The sequence below is a fragment of the Molossus molossus genome, unplaced genomic scaffold (genome assembly GCF_014108415.1).
Source record: "Molossus molossus isolate mMolMol1 unplaced genomic scaffold, mMolMol1.p scaffold_m16_p_17, whole genome shotgun sequence".
In the NCBI taxonomy this organism is placed as follows: domain Eukaryota; kingdom Metazoa; phylum Chordata; class Mammalia; order Chiroptera; family Molossidae; genus Molossus; species Molossus molossus.
Window position 1 is genome coordinate 4430472 of NW_023425352.1, and position 20471 is coordinate 4450942.

Consider the following 20471-nt stretch of genomic DNA (forward strand, 5'->3'; position numbering starts at 1 on the left):
ACCATGTTCCTTCCCTTTCCGGTGGTAGCAATGCGGTCACACCCCTGTCCCATTCGTATTCGTGCCCCCCTCCCAGAGGAACAGGACCCCCCCACCACCACTCACTGTACCTTCTGGCATCTCCACCAGGCAAAGGTTTGCATTGTGAATATAAAAATATTTTCGCATCAAAAATAAATTAAATTTGATTTTCAGAAATGTAAACAGTAATATCAATTATGCTTTTTCATGGCCCCATCTCAAGATTCTGCCATATCTCGGGCGGGGTCACCAGTCTGACTCCCACACGGGACTGGGCTGCGGGGAGCCCTGCTGCTCCTGGTGCATCACACATGCAAGCTTGGCAGACCCGAACCCTGCACGGTGTGCGGGAGGCGTGGCTGGTGGCCCACTCAGGCCAACCCAGGAGTTAAAATGCCAACCAGCTACCACGCCCAGGGCTCCTGGGATCAGAGATGGAACAGAGTCCGAGCCGCCGCAACCACGGGGCAGGGAGCCAGGGCCTCGGGCGCCACTGAGGGCCACAAGATGAGGCCACCGCAGAGAAAGCCAGGGGACGCTGACGAGCCTTCGCGGGGCTGCAGGACCTGTGGCCACACCTACGACCTCTCAGCCAAGACTGGGCACATGGCATGATAATGGCACCAAAGCCTCACTGCGCCCTACACATGGTCCATCGGGGGTTATTACTATTATTTTCAAACGATAAGATAAACTTTATTTAGAAAGCCACAGAGGTAGAAGGAGTAAGCTGTAGAAGAAAATGGGTCCAGGAGACAAATGAGAGGCCAAGGAGCAGCCCCCGGAGCTTGGGAGAAGGAGGCTAAGGTGGTGCACCTGGGGGGAGGGGGCGGGGAAAGGCCCGGCTGGCTCCCAGGAGGGAGCACGCCATCTGGAGCTTTTAATTCTGATTTAGAAATGTCCTTATATGACAGTCTTACATAAGTATACAAATCCCACACCACATTTATTTATATGTTCAGTGGGTCGGCTCTACCAGGGGGAAAGTGGTAACTGTTCTAGAACGTGTGAACTTGAGCTTCTCAAAGAACCTGGACGCAGCGTCTAATGACAAAGGCAGTCACGGTGAGTGTCTCACCTGTGGTCCTCGGAAGAGCCCCTGAGGCTGGTACGACGACCCCTCGTTCACACGCAGGAATATCAGAATCTGAAGGCCTGGACGCGGAGTGGCCAGGAGCCGCAGGCCTGGACACAGAATGGCCAGGAGCCGCAGGCCTGGACGCGGAGTGGCCAGGAGCCGCAGGCGCAGGGTCACACAGCTGGCAAGGCGAGGTCAGGCCTCCCAGGTACCCGACTCTCCAGCTGGGTCTTCTGCTGCAACAGGCCACGGTCCCCACTGCGGAGCCGGAACCCCCCAACCACCTCCACACGGGCTGGTCCTGTTCCTAAGAAGACACTGAGCTGCTTTTCAGAGACAACAGACCAAAACCACAGGGTCCGCAGAGAAGCATGCACAGAGGAGAGGACTTTGACCTCCAGTGCCCCGGAACCAAACTCTGTCCCCTCCAGGGAACCAAAGGACTGGACAGACCTGAAACTTGCAAGCCAGAGCCCTTTCCGCAGGGACGCCCCCCCGCAGGGATGCCCCCCTTGTCCGGGAAGATCAGTGCTGAAGCCTCTCAGGATAAAGGGCCACATTTCAGGTCCCTCCAAAGAAAAGGTGCCCGCCAGCCAGCGCTTCCATGTACCTGCTCCCCAGGACCCCTTAAACCTGCTCTGAACCCTGCATCCCAGAGACAGGTTTGAGCGATGTCTCCCGTGAGCCTACTCAGCACTGATTAAATCGCTCTTTCTTTTCTCAAGACCATGTCACTGTTTGGGCCTCCGTGCATGCCGGGCAGCGAACCCTTGTTGGGTAACACAGCCAGGCAAGCAGAATTGAAATTGGGCATAGAAGAGGAGGTGAATATCATCAGCGCTTGTTTTCTGGATTTCCTTTGCAGAATCTGAATTCCTAGCAGGACCTAGAAGGCCCTTCGAGGGCCGGTTCCTTTTGTGTCTCTTTCCTGTTGTTCCCTATGCTTTAGACATGCTGGCTTTTCAGTCCCTTGAAGCTGTGTGTTCCTCCTACCCCAGGGCCTTTGCACACGCTGTTCCCGCAGCAGTTCACCTAGCTAGTTTCTGCTTATCCTGAAAGCTGGGCTTGCGTGGTTTCCTCAGCGAAGCCCGCCCTGACCTAGTGTCTTGGAGCGCCCTACATCTCCTGTGCTGCACCTTCACAGTTGCTTGTTCCTCAAGGGGTCAGTGTCCCCAGGCCGTGGTTCAGGGTCTGAGCCTCTGAGGTTTCTAGTTTCCACGGAAGGCTCTCGTGCGTGCGATCAGAGCTCAGGCCCCTTCCGTCCCTGGGACTTAATCTCCTTATCAGTGAGGCAAGGTCTGTAACTCTACGAGCCTGTGGTTGATTCACCTCCAGCTCTGAGGTCACAGGCTATCCAGGCGATGGGCATTCTCTTCAGCAGAAATGGTGGCCCACTCTGCCTTTCGCTGACCCTACCGCCACCTCCCCAGCGCTGCCATTCAGGACAGTCCCTACTCCATGGGACCTTCCATCCCTTTTCATTTCTGCCCTCCAATCCTCGAAGGGTTCCAGGCCTACTGCCATTGTCAGCAGTCCTTGGGGGCATGAGAGAGAAGAGGATCGTCAGCTAACAGTCTGTGAAACCAAATGTACTCCATTTAATGGGCTGCCTTCATTCTGAGGCTGTCGCCTTTAACCTTTCTATTCTTTTTCGGAATTATGGTAAAAATAAATAGGTGTGTGTTAAGTTTTTCCTTGCGGAAGTCCGAAGCCCCAACTTTTAATGGTGTGAAACTGTGGAGGTCTGAGAACTGACCTACAGGGTAAAGACCAGGTTCCTAAGGGCCAGGCCTGAAACTTTCCCAGCCAGCACCTCTCCCTCCTTCCCCTCCCCCCACTTCACACACTTCAGCGGTTTCTGCAAACACAGGGAGGCTGAGGTCTCCAGGCCATGGTGCTCTCCCTCCTGGTCTCTGTGAATAACTGCTCACACTCCAGCAAGGGGTCACCTCCAGCAAAGCTCTCTGACCAGCGCGGAATCACCTGCTCAGGTGTTCTGCCCAAGCACTAAGAGGCAACCTATCTGTCTGTTGTTACCTGCCTCATCACCTCCCTACCCCTAGCCTGGCTAGCTTGGTGCTCCTGATACACCCAGGCATCGGGTAGGTGCTCTGTTAATGTTTGTCCAATCAATGAATGAGCCACGTGTTCTGGAAGGCTCCTCCCAGGGGGCCTCCTGGGTTTGCTCTGCTCCAGGACTCCCCACCCAGATGGAACCTGAGTTAAGGGCATTACATTAAGGGGCATGATGCTAACTCCTGGCTGAGCAAACCACATGCTTCACAACTCAACTAGAATCCCCTGGCTCCCTCCCCGGGGGCTCGGCCTCTCATTCATTGTGTGACCTCCAGTCCCCCAAAGGATCCACTGAATCTAGGCACCTCCACCGATCACGACAAGGCCACGCCCCCGCGGGGTGCTGGGGTGCTCCCCTGGGGCTGTCCGTGGGCCAGGATGTGGAGGACAGGGTGGGCGCGCGGCCACAGCCGGGTGCCCCGGCCCGGGGGCGAGGCTCCGAGGCGGCGGCGGGTCCCAGCGAGGGCGGCGCGCGGCCCGGGCCGTCCCGCCTCCCGCCGGCGCTCCCGGCCTTTCCCATCCGGCCGCGACGCCCCGCCCGCCCCGTCCCACATGACGCCGCCTCCGCCGCAAACTTTTTCCTCCCCATCCTGCCCGCTCGGAAGGGATGGAAAATGGCGGCCTAGGCGCCCGGTTTCCTGCCCGACCAGCGGCGGTCCCGGCGGCCGGGGGCGCGGGGTCCGCGCGGCGCCATGACGCGCTGGGTGCCCACCAAGCGCGAGGAGAAATACGGCGTGGGTGAGCACGCGCGGCCTCCGCCCTCGCCCCACTCCGGCGCGGGCTCGGCGGGCGGGCGGGGGCCGGGGCCGGGACCCGGGGCGCAGGCGGGAGGCAGCGCGTCCGCCCGCCCGCCCGCCGGGCACTGCCCACTCCGCCCCCGGGCGCGCGCCGTCCCCGCGCCCCCGCGAGAGCCCGGGCGGGCCGGGCCGGGGGCACGCGGTGGGGGGCGGGTGGTGTCACTTCCCGGGTGTCCCCTCCGACGTCCCGTTCCCGGGGGGCACCGGTGGCGGAGCCTTCCAGCCGCCGGGCCGCCCCTGACTCGTGGGTCCGGATCTGCGCGGCCGAAACCTGCAGCTGCGCGGGGCCGGCCGGGGGCCGGGGGGCCGGGGGGCCGGGGGCCGGTCGGGGGGTCGGGGGGCCGGGGGCCGGGCATTGTTCGCCGCGCCTCTGCCTTTCGGGGACGTGAGCGTGCGCCGGGCTGCGGCTCCGCGGCGGCAGTTCAAGTTGCCGGGATCAAAGCGAACTCCTCTCCCCCGGCGGGAAGTGGCGTGCGCCACCCGGGCGGGCCGATCGCGCCGCCGCCTGCCGCTGGGTGGCCCTGTCCCGGACCGCGCGGGACCCTCGCGGAGACGCGGCCCAGCGCTCGGGGTCCCTGGGCCCGGGGGCGCGGGCAGGGAGGGCGGGACCTGTTTTGGCGGCGGGACTGCTCTTTGTCATGTCCCGAGGAGAGTAGGGGGAGTTGGCTGCAAGTTTACGTTTCGGACCCCGGCACACATTCCAGAGAGCGTGGCCTGCCTTAGTGGCAGAACAAACACAGCAGCGCCCGTCTGCTGGCCGGCCCTCCCAGGGGATTTGCAGCCGGCCAGCCCCGGCTCCTGCCTTCTCTGACTTGCCCGCCGGTCTCCAGGCTGGGCAGGCTGCTCCCTGGTCTCCTGTCTCCCCTGCAGGTTTTCAGTCTCACTCTCGTCCGCCCTGTTAGGCGACCCCAAGAACTCTGAGGCTGCCTCTGCCTGACTTGTGACCTTGCCTGCCCCCCATGTCCTCCTCAGGTTCCTTGTCCTCAGCCCCTGCTCCCAGTGTCTTGCCCACACCCACTGCTGGTGGGCTGGTTCTGACCCCCTGACCTTAGGAAGCCTTCAGGCCTCTCCTTTCTGTGACCCCAGGTGCTTACCTCTCCTGGGTGTCAGGGACATACAATGGGACTGGCAGGGCAGTGGCTTGGGGACAGTCCTGAGGCACGCCTGGCGTGTTCCACAGGTGGAGCTGGGGGCCTCCTCACTTCAGGACCGTTGTGGCTGAGTGCCTTGCCCAAGCCCGTTGTAGAGCCGGGAAACTGAGGCTCGGGCAGGTGCACAAAGGTCCACAGCAGAGGTGGGTGTCCTGACTCCGGGAGCCGAGGGAGTGAGCAGCAGCCTGTGCGGATCCCAGTGGGTGCAGTGAGGCACCTCCTGATAGAACTGTCCCCAGGGGTCTGCATCTGATGAGGCAGGTTTTGGACAGAGATTCCGTCTGGGACAGTGACAGCCATGGGTGTGGCTGCCAGGAACCTGCTGGGGTGATGCCTGTGAGGAGAGAGAGAGCTGGGTGCAAACCCACTGGGAACAGAGCGGTGGGAGGGAGGAGCTGGGGCGCCAGGACAGGCAGGAGGCCAGCGGAGACCAGGTCTGCCTGCCCCGCTGAGGAGGCAGGGAGGGTGCAGGGAGCAGCCCTCGCCTGAGCCCAGGGTTTGCCCTCAGTCCTGTGCTGTGGGAATTGTGTCACTTCAGTGCACAGAGGCTCACCCACTCTCACGCCACGACTAATTGCTACATTCTGGATTTGAACCCTGGCCTTGACTCCAGAGCTCAGGCATGTCCTCCGTGTGCTTGTCAGCCAGGAGCTGGGGGAGGGCCTTCACTTTGGGGCGCTGCATTTTCAGACACGATGCCCTTCATTGGCACTCAGGGTGGCCTGGACGGTGCCGGTGAGGACACCGTCTGTGTTGACGCTTGTAGCTGGGCTGACCTGTCCACCCGCTCAAAGGGAAGGTCTAGGCGGAGGGCAGGGTCTCCTCACTGGCGAGGCAGCTGTGGGTGACAACAGAGCCGTGTCCCTCTGCCTTAAGTCTCACACCTCCCAGAAGTTTCACTGCCGCTCACTGTGGTGACTTCTAACATTGCAGCTTTGGCTGATACTTTGGTTTTAAGAAAACTGTGTTGGAAAATTTCCAAAGCTCAGTATGGATGTTTCTTTCCGGACAATTCTAGGAAGGGTGTGCGAAGCTCTGGGAGGAGGAGTGGACTGTTCCGCTCAGTGCACCAGGTGGGGATGATGCCGCTCACCTGCCCGGAAGCCAGCAGGACTCTGCAGCTTTAAATACCTGAGGCCCCTGTCAGGGAGGACCCAGGCCTGAACTCCCGCCTTTGTGCAGATGCAGGGAGGAGGGTGGGGTGTTGCGCTAGGAGGGTTCCTCCGGTTCCCCAGAAGGGTGCTGTCTGGGGAGAGGTCAGGCCTGGATGCCCATTAGCTTACTGGCTGTTTCAGCCTAAGGGAAAATTACTGGGCACCTCCCTCACCAACCACAGTAGGGCTGTGTGGGCCTAGAGGGGCCCTGGGGAGTCTGAGCGTGGGCCCCGCTTCCACCCTGGCCACTGGCTTGGCCGATGAATGAATCACGAGGGGAAAGAAAATGATAAAACTCCATCTCATTTGGAAACATGAATCACAGCTCATTGTTTGCAAGTGCTGGGATCTGTTAGAGGTGTCGTCCGTGGATGAAACACTTCAGTTACTTAGTTGTTTTGTAAAATCGGGAAGGAGTAAGGAGCTGAGCAGTTGCTTCCTCAGCCATGGCAGGAAATGCAGCCCCTCCCCCCGCCCCGCCTCCCACCCCAAGCCACTCCCCATCATTCCAGTGGGGTTGCCTGTGAGAGTTACCAGCCTTCGAATTCCCCCTGGACTTGAGTTTGGAGGGTCATTCACAGATCTGGCTTATTAGCACAGGCGGGGTTTGACCCAGCTGTTACTGAGGGGCTGGGCCAGATGAACTTTTCCATCACCCTTCCCACCCCCAGGTAGGCAAGGTCTTCTGTCCCAACACCAATAGAATTGTGTTCCTAGGGCCCGGCCATTGTGGCTCAGCGGTTGAGTGTCGACCCGTGCACTAAGAGGTCGCCAGTTCAGTTCCGGGTCAGGGCACATGCCCAGGTTGTGGGCCCAGTCCCCAGTGTGGGGCATGCAGGCGGTGGCCAGTCGATGTCCTCTCTCATTGATGTTTCTATCTCTTTCTCTCCCTTTCCCTCTAAAATCAATAAAGAAAGAAAGAGGGGGAAAAAAAGGAAAGTAGGCATAATTTAAGAAAAAAATTGTGTCTGGCTGGTGTGGCTCAGAGGCCAAGCATTGACCCGTGCACCAAAAGGTCATTGGTTCGATTCCCTGTCAAGACACATGCCCAGGTTGTGGGCCAAATCCCCAGTGCTGGGCATGCAGGAGGCAGCCAGTCAGTGTTCTCTCATTGATGTTTCTCTCTCTCTCTCCCTGTCTCTTCCTCTCTCTCTAAAATCAATGAAGGAAAAAAATTTAAAAAAAGAAAATTGTGTTCCTAGGGATCAGGTTCCTAAGGCTGGGTGAAAAGGGGCAGCACGTTCTCCAGTCACACTTGCGGCTGGTGTGTGGGGCAGCATCCCCCCAGATGCCCGTGCCCTGATCCTCAGAGCCTGGAACACAGCGTGTGACATGCAGAGGGACGGTGCAGATATGATAAAGGTTGCGGACCTGCGATGTGGCGGTGATGCCGCGTTATTCACATGGGCCCCGCTAGCAGAGGACTTCCTCTCTCTGCTCACAGACGGACTCGGAAGGAAGATGCAGGCCCCTCGGACAGATTCTGAGCCTGGGAGGGGCTGGAGGCATAGTTGCTGGCCCTGAGATTTAGGGGCTCGCTTGCAAGGACCAGAGAGAGGCCCCTAGGAGCGAAGGCAGCCCCCAGCCGCCAGCCAGCAAGGAAGTGGGGACATCAGTGCTACAGTCACAGCTGGATTCTGCTGGAAGCAGATTCATCCCAGAGCCTCCCATAGGGGCCCAGCCTGCTGACCCCTTGACTGAGACCCGGCGCCACTGGTGTCTGGGAGACCTGACGTCACACACGTGGGTGGTTTAAGCTGCTCTGGTGTGGTAGTTTGTTGTTGCAGCGACAGAAAACCGACAGGTGTGTGGAGAGCAGCGTGGCAAGGAGTAAGTCTTTCTCTAGCCTGGAGCTTGGTCCCGAAGCCGACCGAACAGCTTCGAACCGAGTGTGACTCTCCCCTCTGGCCTCTTCCACGCAGAGCTGTCCAGGGGGCACACAGACACCTGAACTCCTGGCTCGCATTCATGACGTGACCCTTGAACAATGACTCCTGCCTTCTTAGCCTCAGTTTCCTCATCTGGAAAGTGGAGCTAAGCCTGCCCACTGCAGAAACCAGCGAGGATGCATGGAGGTGATGCTGGCAGACCACGGAGCACCCTGCTGGAGATAAACCAGGCACTCCACGGGGTGTTGCTTTATTAATTTTTTATTGACTAAAGCAGGGCTTAGAAATGTAGTGACAAGTGATTTCCTGTTTGGATTTAAGTCACGAGCTGAAAGTGCTTTTTTTTCTTTTTTTGATCCTCACCCGAGGATATTTTAATCTTCATATAGAGCTGGAGGGAGAGAGAGGAAGAGAGAAAGAGGAGAGAGAGAGAGAGAGAGAGAGAGAGAGAGAGAGAGAGAGAGAGAAAGAAACATTGATGCGAGAGAGAGACACATCGACTGGTTGCCTCCTGCACGACCCCAACCAGGGCCAGGGACGAACCGCAACTGAGGTACGTGCCCTTGACCAGAATCAAACCCGGGACTCTTTGGTCCGTGGGCGACACTCTTACCACTGAGCCATACAGGCCAGGGATGAAAGAGTGGTTTACTGAAAGGTTAATTTCTTAGTGGGGTGCTTTGCCCCTGTGTTTGGGGCTGGTGACACTTGCCGGGTGTGGGGGAGCATCCGTGAGCGGGTTCAGGTGAGCCGGAGTGGTAGGAATAGTGTGATGCCCAAATAAACTTGGGAGAGGTCGTTGCGGAGAAAACTTTTGTTATCTAGAGCAGCAAACAAGCTGCTGCTTTGGGGAAGAAAATCAGGTTTGATCGTAAGTAAAGAGAAATGCAGATGTTTTCGTTCACTGGAATGGCAGAAAAAACCAAATTAGGGCCTATTTTATTTCTACAAACCCGATTTTACTTTGGAAACATCATAAAAATTTAAAATTTATTGTACCGGTGTTTGCCTAGAGTATCAGACACCTTACCGGGATTGTCTAGTGTGTGAATAGTTTTTCTCTTGTTCTCCGTGACCCCTGAGGATGCTGGTAGTGAAACTTGGAGAAAGAGGAAGAGGGTGTTGAGTCCTCCACTGGGTACATGGGAGGTTGCCATGGTGCCTGGGTCCAAGCACGCAGCGAACTCTGCTTCCTTTCTCTTTCCTTCCTCCCTCCCTCTCTCCCTCCCTTCCTCCATTCCTTCCTCTCCTCCCTCCTTCTCTTCTCTCTTTTAATTTAACTTTGTATTTTCAGATGATTATGGACATGTGCAGTTGTAGGAAATAATACTGAGAGGCCCCAAGTACCCATTGCCAGTTTCCTCCAAGGCTCTGTTTTGCGAACAGTGGACACGGTCAGCACCAGGATGATGACCTGGGTCCAGTCAAGATACAGAACATTTCCATCACCCCAAGGACCCTTCCTGTTGTCCTTTTGTAGCCACATCCTCCTCCCTCCTCCTTCCCACATAATCCCTGGAAAACTCCTCCGTCCTCCATTTCTGTAATGTTGTCCTTTCAACAATGTAACATGAACAGAAGAATCGTGTCTAGTATGTACCCTGTTTGGATTGCCTTCTTCCCCCCACCCAGCATACCTCTCTGGATTTTCATCAGGTTGTTGCACGGATGGATACTTTGTTCCTTTTCACTTATGAGAGTGATCAGGGTGTGGCTGGACCACAGATACTTCTCCATTCACCCAGGAAGGGCATCCAGGCTCTGGCTATGGCCAATACAGCTGCTAGAACGTCCACGTGCAGGTTTCTGGTGAACATAAGCCTCCCTTTGCTGGGATCGATGCCCAGGAGCGCAGCTGCTGAGTCCTGTGCGGGCTGCATGGTGAGCTTTCCAGGGGACTGCGAGACTTTCCCAGAGCGGCTGCGCAACCCAGCAGCCACCCAGCAGCCCTGTGTGATCCGGTTTCTCGAGCTGGTTTCCCCAGCGCTGGGTGTGTTCCTGTGGTCTGCGTCAGCCAGTTCAGGAGGTGTGCAGCGGGTGTCATTGGGGGTGGCATCTATTTGCATTTCTCTAATTGCAGCGCATCCTTGGAGGATATCTTGGTTTGGGAGATGATCCTGTACGCAGGTGCCGGTGCTGTGGGGCCAGGAAGGCTGCTGGTGGAGGGAGGCGGTACTGGCAGGAAGGGCAGAAGGATGGGGCCACCGAGCTGTGAAATTGTCCAGTTTGTTCACGGAAGGACCCTGAGTCCCTTGCGAAGAGAGGATCACGGAGTGGAGGATGGTGGGCAGGCCTAGCAGGGCGGAGAGAACAGCGCTCTCCAGACAAGTTGCACTTTTCCACCTCGGTCCGTCTAGAGAAGGTCTTCAGAGAGTTCAGCCAGGAGGCGAGGAACCCCGAGGGTTGGGGCCTGAGTGTTAGCCCTGACTCGGTCGCCCTTTTATTCCTGTGGCCTGGTACAAGTTTCCGAACCCCTCCAAGCCTCATTTTCAAGGTGGGGTGCCAGTGCGTGGCCTGCCTCCGAGGGCAGGCTGGTGGGAGGTCGCAGGCAGTAACTGTCTTAAGGCAGCTGGGGAGCTTTGTTAGCCGAGAGTAGCAGAATGTCTCCTGAGTTTGCTGTGTTCATTTGGTGGGAGCACTTTGGGGCTGTCATTGGAATCCCGTGTAAAGTGCGCCTATCAGTTTGCTGCCTAAGCCAAGTACCACAGCCTGGGGCTTGAGCCCCTGGAAGTCTTCCTTCCTCAGTCTGGAGGCAGGACATCCAAGGTCAGAGTGTTGGTGGGTCCTCTCGGGGCCTCTGCTTCATTTGCAGATGGCTGTTCTCAGTCTGCCCTCTGTGTGCGCCTGTGCCCTCCTCTCCCTGTAGGCCCCCATCATAGTGGATTAGCGCCCACCCCAGGACTCCATTGTATCTTAATGGGACATTCATTTCAAGTGGCAGAATTATGGAAAAACTGAGAGTGCAGAACATGGTCCTAGTGAACTGGGGCCATGCTCAAGCCCTCCGCTGTCACAGTTTGGGCGTGGACTCCCAGCCCCGTGGTCTCCCAGCCCCGTGGTCTCCCAACCCCGTGGTCTCCCAACCCCATGGTCTCCCAACCTGTGGTCTCCCAACCCGTGGACTCTCAACCCCGTGGACTCCCAACCCCGTGGTCTCCCAACCCGTGGACTCCCAACCCCGTGGACTCCCAGCCCCGTGGTCTCCCAACCCGTGGACTCCCAACCCCGTGGACTCCCAACCCCGTGGACTCCCAGCCCCATGGTCTCCCAACCCCGTGGTCTCCCAGCCCCGTGGACTCCCAACCCGTGGTCTCCCAACCCGTGGACTCTCAACCCCGTGGACTCCCAGCCCCGTGGACTCCCAGCCCCGTGGACTCCCAACCCTGTGGACTCCCAGCCCCGTGGTCTCCCAACCCGTGGTCTCCCAACCCCGTGGACTCCCAGCCCCCGTGGAGCAGTGGGTGAAATGCTGCTAAATGTGTTGGCAACACTTTCTCTACAGTGTCATTGCAGTTACTAGAGACATCTTCATTTTAAGTACATCTTATAAAGGCAACAGAGACTTGGAGTCTAAGCTGTTTATATTTGTGCTGTGTTGAATATAGATTCTTTCCCATGGCTGTGTTCATGTGTGTGTATGAACCTTCCCTGTGTGGCCGGAGCCCCTGAGTGGAAAACACTTTTCATTGTACGTAAGTCTCTTCACTCAGGTGGTTTATCCTAAAGTTTTCTGACAATTTAGAGGATTCTGCTTTGGATATATGACCTTGAGCTGTGGCATACTGAACTAAAAGACCAGTGTACTGTCTAACGTTACATGTGTTATTAGATACATGTCAGCCAGGGCGTAAGACAGGATGGCTTGCTATTCAAGAGATTTTACATTTTATTTATTTACTTATTTTAATTTGTACCCAATCACTTCTTTAAAGACTATCTCCAGATACTGTCACATTCTGAGGTATTGGGGTGAGGACTTCAACATTTGTATTTGGGGGACACAACTCAGCCCGTAACGTTATGATTATCATGACATAAGACTTTTCTTTCTTTTTTTTTTTTTTTTTAATCCTCACCCGAGGATATTTTTCCATTTTTTGTACAGATAGAGTGGGAGGGAGAGAGAGGAAGGGAGAGAGAGAGAGAAACATTGACGTGAAGGGACACATCGAGTGGCTGCCACCCACATGACCAACCAGGGCCGGGGACAAACTGCAACCAAAGTACGTGCCCTTAGTGGGAACCGAACCCGGGTCTCTCCGGACCGCAGGCCGACGCTTTAACCGCTGAGCCAAACTGGCCAGGGCTCGCTCTTTATTTTTTTTAAGAAATGTTTTTATTGATTTTTTTAGAGAGAGAGAGAGAGGTAGAAACATCAATGAGAGAGAACACCCATCGGCTGCCTCTTGCACGCCCCCCACTGGGGATCGAGCCTGGAACCCAGGCATGTGCCCTGACCAGCAATTGAACCAATGACCTCTCAGTCCATGGGACGACACTCAATCCACTGAGCCACAGCGGCCAGGTGACATAGACTTTTCCTTTGAATTTTCACTCTGCCTTTGGTGGCCACCCTCTAGGTGGTGTTTTCTGGAAGGTGATGGGTCCCCAGTGCTTTGGGACATCTGGGAAGAGAGGGGCGGTGGAGCCGGCGTTGTAAAACTCCTGTCGTGGGCGCGTGGAATGTAATGTCAGGACTCGAACTGGTTTCTCTGGTGCAGCCTGGAAATTTCGTGTGAGGCAGCCAGGTGGTCGGAGACCCTAGAGAAGTCGCACCCTTTTTAAGCGCGATCCTGCCCATCGCGAGCACACGGGTGTTCCCGAGGGTGGTCTCAGGCTCCTTGACTGCGTGCAGCTGGTGCTGAGTGTGCAGGCACCCGCCCTCTCTGCCCTCACACGGCAGCCGGTTTCATCCAGACAGTGGCTGTCCGTTGTTACACTTGCATCGGGGTGCCTGGGAGAGAAAGGTGGGTTATGCCAGGAGGTCACAGGTTCGGAGTCAAACAGATCCCTCCTGGGATCTCAGCTCCCACTTAGCCACGTGACTTTGGGCGAGTGGTTCCCTGAAGCTGGCTCCTTCGGCAAGTTGGTGGTGACACCCGCCTTGTTGGGCAGTTCTGGGGAGAAAGAGACAGCCTAGCACACGCCTGACCCCTCTGTGCTTGGAACGTGTTCGTCTCTTTCATCCCTGACTGATCGTGAGTAGAAGACTGTTGCCCGGGACTGAATCTCTGGATGAATAAGTCTCTCCCAGCCCCCCGGTCTCACTTTTGGGCTAGAGGATGGGGAGCTGTTGCTTCATGGAGGTGCTGTGGCTTTTCCTAGACCTGCAGTGCTCCCCTACGGTCAGGGTGCTGAAGGGACCAGAGGAAGGCAGGTCTCTGCGGCCTCCCGGGGTAAACCTCTCACCCAAAACCATTGCCTGGTGCAGTGGCTGCTGCTGCGTGTCAGGAGTGGGACACAAGTCTACATGCCGTCGTGAGCCATTTTGTTTAACTTGGATACGTGAGGGACACTTGTACATATAAACACAACTATTGTGATTTCCTTTCTCAGTTCGCGTTGGCTGCTGGAGGGGGCGCCCTTCCTTCTGCTCACATTTCTGTGCCCAGAGCTCAGGCCTGGCCAGACCTGGCAGCACCCGGGGCCCCGCCCGGAGAGGGGGTGTGCCTCAGCGCCAGGGTCCTTGTCTTGCTCCTGCCCGAGGTCAGGAAGCATTCCGGACCCCAGCGCCTTCGGCCTTGCGCACGGGGAGGTGAGGTCCTTGCAGCCGTCAGTCCCCGAGAGGCACCTGGAGCACAGCTGTCCAGACCCTCACAGCCATGTGCCGTGATGTGAGTGAGGCCAGAGGGTGCGTGTTCTGCTGCTCACGTCTCCTGGGCTTCAGGTGTTCGTCCCTGGGTGCTGCGCCCAGAGGGTGCTCCCGTGGGTGGGCAGTGGTCCTGCCTTCAGGGTGGCCTCGTTCCAGTGCCTGTTGAATTCTACTGGGCTCAGGAGCCTGGCTGGGAGTCCGAACGCCTGGAATCCAGGCCTGGGTGGCACGCCTCTCCACCCTCCCAGCCTCAGCCCTCCCTGGAAGAGGAGCGGACACGCACGCTGATGGGTGCCGAGAACTTTCCGGGAGAGGCCTGCTCACCTGAAGTTACTAATGTTTGCTTCCGTCGTTGACGTTGATTGACTCCTTAGAGAGATGACAAGCCGATCCTGGTGACGGAGCGAATCCCTCTTTAGTGGGAGACGGGCAGCCGGCACCGTGCGCTTTACTCTCCCTGCAGTTCCGTGGGTTTGTCCTGTGTGACTAGACGCGTCGTCTCGTAGTGGGTTAGCGTGGCGAGCAGGTGAGCCTTCTGCATGAGCGCCGAGCCTGGGCCGTGGCGCCTGCGTGTGCAGGGGAGGGTGACGGAGGTCAGAGTGCGTCTCAGCTCGAGGTACACGTCGTTGCCCCTGAGCCTCCGAGGAAGTAGAGCTAAAGGAAAACTGTGTTTTTAGATGACCCCCCCTTCCCTCCCTCCCGATCTGCTCTCTAGCTTGTTCTTAGACACTGGGGATCCTGAACCTTGGGGCTTATATTCTAGTGCGAGGTCAGTAATCCCTCAGAATTCAGGTTTGTCTCCACACGGAGAGAAAGTGGGTGTCTGTGTACCCCCAGCAGCACCCCGCAGTCAGACATGGCGGGGGAGCTGTGGGGAGCGGTGCTGGGCATCTACAGCCGGAGGAAATGAGCAGTAATTAGCCTCATTGTCACTCAGGCTCATTTTTACCAGAAACTCCGTGGTTTTGGGAGCTTGGGGGGTTTGCAGGGATGTGGGTCTGTTTGCTTTTTTCCCATGGCAAAACTGACAGATGCGGTTCGTTTCTCAGCGTGGATGTCTGTCCCGGGCTCTGGTTTTCTGATCTCATTTCTCAGACTGTCGGTGGCTTGGGAACCCTCTGCCGTGTCCTTCCTGGCCCCACTTCCGCGCCATGCCTGCCCACTGGTGCCTGGCTGGTCCCAGGTCAGGGTCTGTGATTTCCTTTCTCCTGCCTGGTTCGGGTTTGTGCCTCCGCCCCCAGCTTCGCAGGCCTCGTCCCCTCGGCCTCCTGTCGGCTTCCCAGAGAGACTGCCCCTTGTCTCCAGCGCCAGGCTGTGGGGACAAGTGAGTGTGAGGCCTGGGGGCCCAGCAAGAATGGCCTGAGCCCCTGGAAGTCTTGAGGCAGAGGGGGAGATGGGGGAGGGGATGGGGGTGAGAGAACATGGGGTGAGGATCAGGATTGAGGAGACCAGGGGCCTGCCCCCCCAATCTCAAAGCACTGTGGGTTCTCTTCTTAATTTCTTAACCAGAGTCCCTGAAGCAGACTCTGGGCTGATGGAGCTGTGTGCCCAGGAGGCTGAGTGCCCATGGCTCATAGCAAGGGGCCCGGAGGAGCTGGTCCTGACTCCAGATGCCAGGGGCCCAGCGCTGCCCACTGGTAGCGTACTGCCCCGAAAGTGACCTGTCTGAGGTTCAGTGCCTGTGAATATTCAGTGGCATCACTGCCAAGAAGGAACTTCCGGTGGAGGCTGCCCGGTAATAGGCAGGACCGTGGTGTCCAGCCAGGCTGGGATGCACAGGGTAGGGGTGGGTGGTGGGCATCTGACCTGCGTGGGATTGACATTCTGGGTTGGGTCATGTTCGGTCCTGAGGGGCTGTCTATGCGTTGTGGGTGCTTAGCAGCTTCCCTGGTCTCTGTGTACTAGATACCAGGAGCAACCCCCTTCCCTCGGTTGTGACAACCCCAGATAACCGCAGGCATTGCCAGGTGTCCTTTGGGAACATGAGGGCTCCCCCCGAGCACCCCTGATGCTGGGAGTGGCACCCCAGCCCTAGTCGACACTGCTTAGTTTATTGTTTGTGCCCTGACCCCATCGTTAGCAGCACTCTTTCCTGCATGTTGGGGAAGAAGAGGGAGAAACCTGCAGAACTTGATTCCTGAAGGGTGTGTTTTGGACCAGGGGGTGGGGAGGAGGTGACGGGAGGCAGGTGGGTGGGGGTGGGGTGTCTTGGCCCGCTGTGTTTCTTCTCCTTCCTGAGAGGTCAGGTTCTAGGACAGGTGCACAGAGCACCAGGGAAATTGTAGGGCCCCCCCCCCCCCGGACGTCTGAGAAGCCCCTTAGCGGCGGCTGCGTCCCCGGCAGAAATGCAGGATCTCACCATTTGCTCTTGGAGTTTTCTGGCATAAAAGGCAGTTATCAAACCTCCCTTTCCCCCTTTCTGAAATAATAACTTATTTTCCTTAACGTAATTGACTTTACCAGGGGCAAATAATGATTTAGCAGGAGGGAGATGTGATTATTTTTCTTCCAAATTGCTCTGCTTCTATTAACTTCACGAGATTTATTTTCAAGTCCTTCGAACGTCATGTGTGTTCTGCCCATTTTTCAAAGGCAGGAATGCATCTCGGTCCTGCAGGCGCTGTGGCCAGGCGGCTGTTTCTCCAGATTGTTTTCTGTGGGTGTTGCTTTGAGGATCCGCCTGGAGAGGCCAAGGGAGGGAGATGTGAGGGTGGAAACCCCTGCTGGGGACCCCCACGTGCAGGAGGGACATGACTCAGCCCAGCTGGCCTGCCTCAGTGATTCCTGGTGGCATTTTCGTACCCAGGCTCTGAGGTGCTCATCCCTGCATGTTCTGACAGGCCACAGTGCCTTTGCACATGCTCTTCCCTCGGCCTAGAACTACCCTTCATTCACCTTCCACCTGTCTAGCTTTTCCAAGGTCAGATCCACTTTAACCCCTTCTTGACTCACCCCGTCTGAACCCCTGCAGGCTGCTCCGTGCGGCTCCATAGCCCTCGAGTCTCTTGGACAGAGCACACCTCACCCATGTCCCTGCCGGACAGAGGGTCCTGAGGATGAGGGCTGGGCTGTGTTCCTTCCGCGCTGCCTTGCCCCTGGTGTGGTCCCTGGCACCCTGCTGAATGAAGGCAGAGGGGCAGAGAGATTCCGGCTCAGCAGAGTGTCAGGAACTGCCTAGAGAGCCCCACCCTGGGTGGGTGGCCCTCCCGGGACGTGTTGGAGCCAGCTCGGGAATCCAGTGGGTGATTGGGGGCAGTGGCTTTAAAGCGCCCCACTGACTGTGGGGAGCTCCCTGAACAGGGGCTCTGCCCCGAACTAGTGTGGTTCCACGTGGTATATGTATTTGGTGATATCGGTGGGCCAGACATGCCAAGCACAAACCTCCGTTCATGTGCTCCTTGGACTACGGGGGACTCACCAGCATTTCTGTGTCTTTACTGTCCCAAGAACGACCCCCTAAGATTCCCCCTCCTGTCAATATCAATATGACACTCAAGTCCCTTTGAATGAGTCCTTCCAATGGCTTGTTTTCTTTTTTTTATCCTCACCCGAGGACATTTTTCCATTTTTTTGTTCAGGTAGAGTGGGAGGGAGAGAGGAACAGAGAGAGAGAGAGAGAGAAACATGAATGTGAAAGGGACACATCGAGTGGCTGCCACCTGCATGACCGACCAGGGCCGGGGACAAACTGCAACCGAGGTACGCGCCCTTAGTGGGAACCGAACCCGGGTCTCTCTGGACCGCAGACCGACGCTCCAACCGCTGAGCCAAACCGGCCAGGGCCCAGTGACTTGTTTTCTTAGTCAGCTGCCAGGGTAGTGGGCTTCAGGGACTCCGTCGGCAGGAGGCCGAGGGGCAGGGGACCTGAGTTTGAGAGGGGAAGGCAGTGTGGGACCCCAGTGAATCTCCGACGGCTCTCAGGGCCGCCGGTCACCTGCCACAGCATGGTCTTGCCGTCAGGTATTTCTGCCCCAAGAGGATGGTGATAAAAAGTCGGCGACGTCAAAGTGGACCGTATATACCGAAGTGCCCTGTAAAGCATTGGACAGCTAAAAGCAATAGTAAGCTGCTTCTGCGTAGGAGCCATTGGCAACCTCTACATCCATGCCCAGGAGTAAGATACCTTAGGCTTTGCAGGCCAAGAGGCAAAACTGAGGATGCTGTTAGGTATTTACGTAACCATTAAAAAAAACGGAACCATTAGAATCATGTAAAAATCAGAAAACAGTTCGGCGGGTCCTCAAAATCCAGCCTAGAACTACCACACGAGCCAGAAGTTCCATTCCCAGATTTATACCCAGAAGAATGGAAAGCGGCGTTGAGACGGACACGTGTGCGGGGTGCGCGGGGGCCCTCCCCACAGCACCCCGGAGCGGCCTGCCCGTCCCTCCGTGGATGGGCGAACACAGAGACGAGGGGTGGCGGGTCCGTCCACTGGAATGTTTTCCAGCCATAAAAGCGAATGAGGCCTGACCCGTGCGCCCACCTGGATGAACTTGAAGAATGTGTTATTGGCGAAGGAAGCCAGGCACGAAAGGAGACAGCTTACGATTCTCTTTATGTGAAGTGCCCAGAATGGGCAAATCCATAGACCCAGGAAGCCGCCCAGTGGTTGCTGGGGCCCGGCGTGGGGGAGTAGCCACGGGGTGGGTACCGGCTTTCCTTTGGGGTGACGACGGTATTTTAGAACTAGACAGAGTTGGCGGTTGCACAACATTGTGAATGTATGAAATGCTACTGAATTGTACACTTTAAAATTGCTTCTTGTTATGTGAATTTTATGTCACTTTAAGAAAATGGTGACAATTGTATTGGATTTGGCCTGTGGGCACTAGTTAGCAGAGCCCTGGCTTAGTGTCTTAGGATCTTCAGAGTTTAGAATAGTGGCTGTTACTTTTGTAATAACATTATGTGCTAATTATGAAAGAGTTCAGGCAGCCCTGGCTGGTGCGGCTCAGTTGGTTGGGCATCCTCCCCAGACCTAGAGATTTTGGGTTCGATTCCAGGTCAGGGCCCTCGCCTGGGTTTCGGGCTCCCTCCCAGTAGGGAGAGTGCAGGAGGCAGCTAATTGATGTTTCTCTTTCTCTCTCCCTCTCCCTTCCTCTAGAACTAATAAGAACATACATTTTTAAGAAAGAATGCAAGCAGCAGGAAAGGTACAAAGAGGTAGAGAATCTCCCAGGCTTTCTCCAGAGAGTGACCATTCAGAAGTGACCTGTATGTAGAGAATAACAGAGAAATGGGGGATTCACAGACCTCAGATCTCAGCCTCCGGTTTTGCTGGTGGAGGAACCAGGGTCTGTGAGGGTGCAGCTGAGCTGGGACCCTCTCTGGCTTCCCCTGTCCAAAGTGTTAGTGCATCTCAGGCCCTTGAAATACTGAGAGGGGGGTGGGGTGGGGCAGAGAGAATTGAGTGAAAGGTGGAAAAAACATGATTGAACAGAAATCCAATTCTTTAGAATCCCTGCTTCTTCAGCCGTGTCCCCGCCAGTGGAACAGAAATAAAATCTCCATTTCGCTTCCCCTCTGACTGGCAGTTCCCGGTGGGAGCCGAGGTGCTCCGGGCTCCACACATTTGTCTGCGATTTCCCTCTGACCTCTGGATGCAGAGTGGCGCTTGGAGGTGGGGTCAGCCTGGAGGGGGCCTTAAAGCAAGAATCCCCCTCCCTGGAAGTGAAGTGTGGGAGGGAAGTGTTACTGAAGGACACAGTGTTGCTAATCCTGGCGTAAACAGTGTTGCATTAATACCTCCCTTTGGAAAGTTGGTTTATTGACCTGCCAAAGCCTGCAGCTCCCCGGCACATATGCACAGCAGCTCTGCACATTTTCTTTAAATGTGTCATCCGAGAAGAGTTTATACCAGCTTGTAAAATTTTCTCTGGGCCTGCACCTTCATCGGATAATGATTCATCTTGTGGGTGGGAGCGCACCGCTACTCCGAAGAAGCAGTAGGGTGCTGTTGAGTCCTGTCTTCCTGCTGAGATGGTCCATCTTACTGGGCCGCAGGCCAATGTGCCCTCTGCTTGTGTCCTAAAATACTTTTAATTATGTGCACACACACAAGAGTTAGAGCTGGTGGCATCGCGGCCTCTTCGCTTTACCCATCAGATCTCTTGATGTCTTTCCGTACCGCTCAGGGGGCTCACGGGTACATTTCTAAATACACACACGCCGCAGAATGCATGCAGTGAGCCCCGTGTGCAGTGGTTTGTTCTGGTAGCTCCAATATGCAGGACGGGGGCAGAAATGCATTGGAGACACAGGTGACGAGGGGTTTCTCGAAGCCGGCATTCGGAAGGAGGGATGCGTGACCTCAGAGGCCTGGACCTCTGCGCCCTGGGCCCTGTCCTCTGGCTCACACAGGTCATGCTCCTGGATGTTTTGTGTTATCTTTGCAGAAAATGGTCCAGAGACCGAGGTGGTCACGAATGTGCAAGGTCTGCGACAATGTTAGTAGAGGTCACTCTCTCTTTGGTCTAGTTTTTCCTTGCAG

At 56.5% G+C, this 20471-nt stretch overlaps 1 protein-coding gene across 1 annotated transcript in view; it reads left to right on the top strand.

Moving 5' to 3' along the window:
- Positions 1 to 3756: 3756 nt before the first annotated feature.
- Positions 3757 to 20471, top strand: part of DOCK1 (dedicator of cytokinesis 1) — a 423011-nt gene continuing 406296 nt past the window's right edge. Inside the window, exon 1 of the mRNA XM_036264869.1 lies at positions 3757 to 3913. Within this exon, the coding sequence (XP_036120762.1) occupies positions 3868 to 3913 (46 nt within the window). The 5' untranslated portion in view covers positions 3757 to 3867. The remainder of the gene's footprint in view (positions 3914 to 20471) is intronic.